Source organism: Hordeum vulgare, chromosome 5H, assembly GCF_904849725.1.
Source record: "Hordeum vulgare subsp. vulgare chromosome 5H, MorexV3_pseudomolecules_assembly, whole genome shotgun sequence".
Taxonomy (NCBI): domain Eukaryota; kingdom Viridiplantae; phylum Streptophyta; class Magnoliopsida; order Poales; family Poaceae; genus Hordeum; species Hordeum vulgare.
In genome coordinates this window covers 201,226,384-201,232,383 of record NC_058522.1, presented here as the reverse complement: position 1 = coordinate 201,232,383, position 6,000 = coordinate 201,226,384, and the positions used below count along the sequence as shown (strand labels likewise).

The 6,000-nt window shown below is 44.9% G+C and overlaps 1 protein-coding gene across 5 annotated transcripts; it reads left to right on the top strand.

Annotated features, from left to right (window-relative positions):
* Nucleotides 1–1,209: 1,209 nt before the first annotated feature.
* On the top strand, nucleotides 1,210–5,336 carry LOC123395621 (pectin acetylesterase 5-like). Of its 5 annotated transcripts, none has more exons than XM_045090646.1 (9): nucleotides 1,210–1,920; nucleotides 2,007–2,136; nucleotides 2,420–2,499; nucleotides 2,593–2,682; nucleotides 3,209–3,333; nucleotides 3,566–3,626; nucleotides 3,751–3,801; nucleotides 4,164–4,336; nucleotides 5,242–5,336. In XM_045090646.1, the coding sequence occupies exons 1-8, from the start codon at nucleotides 1,555–1,557 to the stop codon at nucleotides 4,293–4,295; spliced, it is 1,035 nt and encodes a 344-aa protein (XP_044946581.1). In that variant the 5' UTR covers nucleotides 1,210–1,554; the 3' UTR covers nucleotides 4,296–4,336; nucleotides 5,242–5,336. The 5 variants fall into 5 exon arrangements, with proteins under 5 accessions (XP_044946581.1, XP_044946582.1, XP_044946580.1 ...); XM_045090647.1 differs by having other exon boundaries at nucleotides 5,251–5,290; XM_045090645.1 differs by lacking the exon at nucleotides 5,242–5,336 and adding an exon at nucleotides 4,430–4,798.
* The last annotated feature ends 664 nt before the right edge of the window (nucleotides 5,337–6,000 follow it).

Sequence of the window (6,000 nt, the reverse complement as noted above, 5' to 3'; positions counted from 1 at the left end):
TTATGCATTATGGTGACCCCTTACCCTATTAAAGGAGGCCCGTGGCAACATTTAAACGTGGGGGGGGGGGCTCCCCGTTCATTTTGCACACGCAGCCGCACTTCCCGAGCATCTTGCCGATAAGTAGTGCTCGTTGTAACTTGGACATGCACCCCCATAATCCACAAACACATGACTTATGGTATTACACCTCAGGGCGGGCTGCACCTGTATAAGACATTTGCATGTTGTTTGATGGTTCCGCTCTTTGTGGACGACGATCCCGCTGTCCAACAGCAAAGGGGCCCCTTGCGGTCCATATATTGTCATACCCCAATAACCCCTTTTAAGAGGGTCGACTATGTGAAGCCCCCAAACTGAAAAACACCAAGTGATCAGGATAGTCTGAAGAGCCATGGGGGACAACGAACTTTTATTGGCAAAAACCTGGTAGTCGGTGCACCATTGTACGAAACTTTCCGCATCCACTTTGGTGGTAGGCCAATAAAATTCAGGTTGGGAAGCTTTACTGATCAGAGCCCGAGCTGTAGCGTGATAGCTGCTCATTCCGGAGTGGATTTCCGTAAGGTGTCCGCGCCATTCATATTCATCTATACACCTATGGAGAATAACTGTGATGCTTATTTTATATAGCTCACCTTCATAGGCCCGATAGGCCTTTGATCGGTGAATTATCCTCTGTGCTTGTGTTTGGTTGTCTGGTAGCTCATTACGGAGCAAGTGCCCGATGCATGTAGAGTTAACTCCCGCGACTGCATGAGCGGAGGTTTTTCCTTCAAAAGCCGATCCTCGCATTATTCCCTTGTTTTCTTAGCACTACTAGGAAAATGGCTATAGATAATATAGACACTAATGGCGCACCAAACAAGTGGTGCGCCACTACTATATAGCAGTGGCGCACCATGTGCAGTTGCGCCATTAGTGTGATGGACACTAATGACGCACCACACACACGGTGTGCCACTACTAACAAACTTTTTTTTTCCAAAAATACTAATGGCGCACCGAGACAGAATGTGCCATTACTAGTTTAACTAGTAATGGCGCACCACTCACCCAGTGCGCCACTACTATAATTTTTTTTTTACAAAACTACTAATGACGCACCACCTACAAATACGCCATTAGTAACTCTGGTTACTAATGGCGCACCAGCTGGTGGTGAGCCATTAGTAGTTTTGTAAAAAGAATATCTCTCTGCTCCTCTCGCGACCGCAAACGATTAATGATTTATCTGCATATTAATTTCCAGATAAAACATAATCTACTGCAATGGGTAAATGCTCGCTGTCACTTGGCAACTCTCTCTTGCAGGCGGGCCACACCTGGAATGGCGGCTCGTGGTCGTGGACTGGTGCACAGCCACCGCAGGCGGCGGCGCTTCCGCCACCGTCGGAAACTTCCAAAGTCGACACGGCGGCGGCCGATCCCCGCCATTGCTCGCGCTCCACGCCCCACCACGGCTAGGTACTACTCCATTATAGTAAAGACTCGCGCATGTGCTGTCGTCCTTGTTTCGCCTGATAAAGAAATGCCACCGGGAAGTCGTCGCCGATGCGGCCGCGGCCAGATCCACATCCACCAACCACCGCTCGCTGTCGCCCGTCGCCACCGGTCTTCCCCTCATGCATCCCCTCTCCTCCTCCGCCTCCGCCGCCCCGGCGACGCACCACCGGGGCCGCGGCCTTCGCCTTCGCGCTCCTCGCCGCCGCATTCTTCCTCACCCCCTGCCGCGACGCCTCCGCCCCGTCCTCCACGTCCTACCCGTCCTACGGCCACCGGCTCCCCACGCTCGTCGACCTCACCCTCATCGCCGGCGCCAGGGAGAAGAGCGTCGTGTGCCTCGACGGGACCCCGCCTGGGTACCACTGGCTCCCGGGGTTCGGGGAGGGGTCCGACAAGTGGCTCCTCCACTTGGAGGTGACGGCCAGCGCCTCGCCCGCTATCTGTTCGATGTTATGTGTCAACGGAGATGACTGAAGCTTTGTTTTGGTGCTGGGCTGCAGGGTGGAAGCTGGTGCAGGAACCTGACATGGTGCGCTCAGCGCAAGGAAACAAATCTAGGTTCCTCTGACCACATGGAAAGGCGGGTTGAGTTCGTTGGCATCTTGAGCGACGACGAACTGCAGAATCCAGGTACTTTCTAGTGTCAAAGCCACGGCTCCTGAATACACAACAGTCTTATTTTTGATTGATTGATGACAACTCTAAAGGATTGTCAATGATATACTCCATGTAACTTTCGGACCTTTTTTCGACTAGACCGGGGATTGCACGTATGTAATATCGTGTTGTTTTAGTTGGATTCAAGGAACCTTTTCTTGCGTGGGAGCCATCTTTCTGATACGCTCTGTGTGGTGGTATCATAGAGGCACTACACTTTGACATCCGCTGAGAATTATTTCGTTTGAATCTGCAGACTTTTACAATTGGAATAAAGTGAAGGTAAGGTATTGTGATGGTGCATCATTTTCTGGAAATTTCGAAGAGGAATTTCAGGTTGGCAGAATCTTTTGTGATTACTTCTCAGTTCCTACTTCATACAGTTCTATTGCGCAGCAGATATCCTGACTAATACTCTGATCTATGTGGGATGGCACCCGTTTCTTTTTCAGAGGTCAACGCATCTGGGATGAAGTTATGCGTGAACTTTTATCAAAGGGTTTGTCACATGCTAAAGAGGTAGCCTTACTACAAAATAGAAGCACGGCTTGAATCTGAACTGTACATGAGTCATAAAATTTCTTGTTGGTGTCGTCATGGTAACGGACCAGTTGTACTGGTACACCTATCACTTTATATTATGGAGATACTGCAGTATAACTTCAGTATCACTTCAGTATGAGATTTGATCTTCGCTCGGTGTCATCTAGTCATTTTTTTATAACTTTATATTACTTATTTGCTGCCATGCCTCTTAGAAACAATGCAGTGCATAATATTCTTTTGCTCTTTATCCTCAGTCCAAGAAAAAACCATAGGTTGGGCCTGGAGATTTATGTCATCAATGATGGCATGGCAGCCTCAGTGGTTTTTGGGTGTAATGTTTGATTTTTTATTTTCAAACTGGGACCAATTGAAGATTACTTGCTTTTATGGTTTTATCTTCAGACCGTCTGATCTCGTTTATCATGTTGTCTCTCTATTGCTATTACTCATTACAATTTTGTTGTGATACTTTGTTCCTGATCATTTCCTAAAATTCTAGGCTTTTCTTACGGGCTGCTCGGGTGGTGGTCTATCCACTTACATTCACTGTGATGACTTCCGTGCACTTGTACCAAAGGTGTCTACTATTAAGTGTCTTGCCGATGGTGGTTTCTTTCTTGACGTGTATGTTCTTGATTTGGTTTTAATGTCCATTAACAGATAGTTAACATATGCACAGCCTAAGTTATTACTCCCTCTGTCCCATAATGTAAGATATTTTTGCAAGCTAAAACATCTCGCAAAAATTTCTTACATTATGAGACGGAGAGAGTAGTTCTTTTGAGAAATTGCCTATAAGCAAATAACAAATACTGCTGGTTCTGTTTGAGTGGTCCTTCCCTTCGGTTCATTACAGGGAAGACATTTGTGGGAGAAGATATATGCGCGGATTCTATAATGATGTTGCTAGTCTACAGGTCTCTCTCTCCCCCTCTCTCTAGTGCAGACAGTAGTGCTCTTCCCTCTCAAGTTGACCATTTTTTGCATTAACTCTTACCCATATGTGAAAGATTCAAGTGTTCTCTGAATGTTTTGTTGCAGGATCTGCGGAAAAAGTTTCCTCATTGCAGCACAGATATGGAGCCAGGACAGGTTAGCCTTTAATTTGTTTCGTGTCATGGTTGGTTATCGTATTAGTATCATTTGTGTAGCCATTATTATCAAGCAGCATGCTAAGTACTGCTCTATTCTGTGCCGGGCAGCTTGCTGTACGTACATGTGAGAACCATTACCCCCTCCTTTCATTGAAGTCATACTCATGTGTTACTCAAAGCATATATTGTACATCTAATGGGATTTATGTGCTATATGCCATCAATCATGCAAATAGTTTTTTTTTTCGTTCTTAAAGAAGTTAGAACATTTGAAAACATCAGAGTAATATGCACCTGTGATACTGCTACATTCTTGTCACCATTTGTAACCAAAAGTGTTTCCTTTTTGTTTAACTGCAGAGTTTGCAAAGGAGCTTTACTTTCAGGGCATGGTATCCCGGTGATGGTGGACAAGACCACCTACATGGGCACAAATGTCTTTCATGCTACCGCTGGCCTCAGCAAGTTGCTGGTCTACCAGTGCCTCGTTGAGGATGTCAAGATGGACATTGACATGGTCGACCCCACTTAGGGTAATTAATTCTTTCACGACTTTCAGATCCTAAAGCATACATTGTTCTATGACTTGAGCATCAACTGATTCAGTTCAACTCTTTTCTGAATAGTTTCTGCTTATGATGGTTGGAGAGATAACTTGCAGCTACTGTCGATGAAAATGTCATTAGAGTTGTGCCTCTTGTAAATAGAGAACATATATGGGATTGCTGATCTTTTCTCTGTTCCTGTTTGTTGTGTGCAATTTTCTTTGCTCCTGTTTGTTCTGTGTGTGGCGTGCTATCGTGGATGGCACTCTTTTCACTGAATTTGTGTTAGTTGTGTAATGTGAAATCGTTGGTAATTTGTTCCGGATATGAGCAGCTACGTACGTACTAGTAGGGTTGGTTTGTCATACTGGGATATTATTTGGACTACACATAAGATGTGTAAAGTTGAATGATGAATGTGCTTTCAATCATCGCACATTTTGCATTTTACCCTCGATGTCCTAAATCTCGAACCACACCTTAAGAATTACATCCAGAAGTAAAACCCCAACCAAAGCTGGAGATTTTGTAGGAGTGACTCGCCGTCCTATATGTGAAATGGCGATTCGTTATAAGAATCAATGTTGGTTGTGTAGTGCTTTCCCTGTTTGGATTCACTTTTCCTCTCTTATATGTGTTGAGTTGTGATTGAAAACATGATGCAAATGTAGGAATGATGCTCCTATAGCAAGCAGTACACGTATATATGCTTGTTCATTTATTATTAGCTAGTTCCCCATGTCCAGGAATCTTGTTATGCTTCTTTTAGGTGAGGTAACAGCGCATGTTCTCCTCTCTTATGAGCACTTTTGTCAGGAACAAAGAAACCCAAGCTTGCTTAATTTGTTACTTGTCAATGATGATTGCTTCATATTTATGTGTGTTAATAACAGTTGTTTCAGCGGTAACAATTACAAAGGGTACACCACTAGGGAGGAGGCGGAAGTTAGATACGCGCGCTATCTAGCGGGAGAGAGGAGGGAGCGTTGGAGGAACCGGATGAAGACCAGTTTCATCGCGATTATGCTCATCGTGATGACCGCAACTCTCTTCTATGTGATGGTAGTTTAGATGATTGATATCGACTTGTAATATGAAGACAAACTCGCGACTCGCGGTCTCGAGACTTGTAATGTTCTAACTTTGTTCGGTATTTTAAATTCGGAGACTAATATGATGAATTGTATTCGGAGACTAATCTTTTATTGTATTTGATAAATCTGCTATTTATATGTTGTGCTCTCTATATTCTGTGCAGTAATATGTTTTGTAACCTATGCAAATATTAGAAAAAAATAATACCTAATATTCATACTAGTGACGCACCACTCAGCACTTTAGTGGCGACTGCAAAAAGCACACTAGTGGCGCATCGTCATCTGGTGCGCCATTAGTAAGCCAGAGCACATGGGTAAATATGCCCCCTGGGAGGCATGCTAATGGCACACCATGGGCTATACTAATGTCGCACCTGTGGTGCGTCATTAGTAAAAAATTCCAATGGTGTGATGCTAGTGGTGCACCTGTAGTGCGTCATTGGTAGCCAAAACAGATGCGCCACTAGCAGGCCTTTTCCTAGTAGTGTAGGCTACCGGAGAGTTGACCTTTCTAGAGTCTGGGGGAGACGGACAATGTTCCCATCTTGTCACACC

Bases quoted from the DNA above. Each gene is read 5' to 3' on its own strand.
- LOC123395621 (XM_045090646.1), top strand. From the start codon at position 1,555: ATGCGGCCGCGGCCAGATCCACATCCACCAACCACCGCTCGCTGTCGC. The intron at 3,627-3,750 runs GTCTCTCTCTCC...GTTTTGTTGCAG, and splicing joins ATGATGTTGCTAGTCTACAG to GATCTGCGGAAAAAGTTTCC. The intron at 3,802-4,163 runs GTTAGCCTTTAA...GTTTAACTGCAG, and splicing joins CAGATATGGAGCCAGGACAG to AGTTTGCAAAGGAGCTTTAC.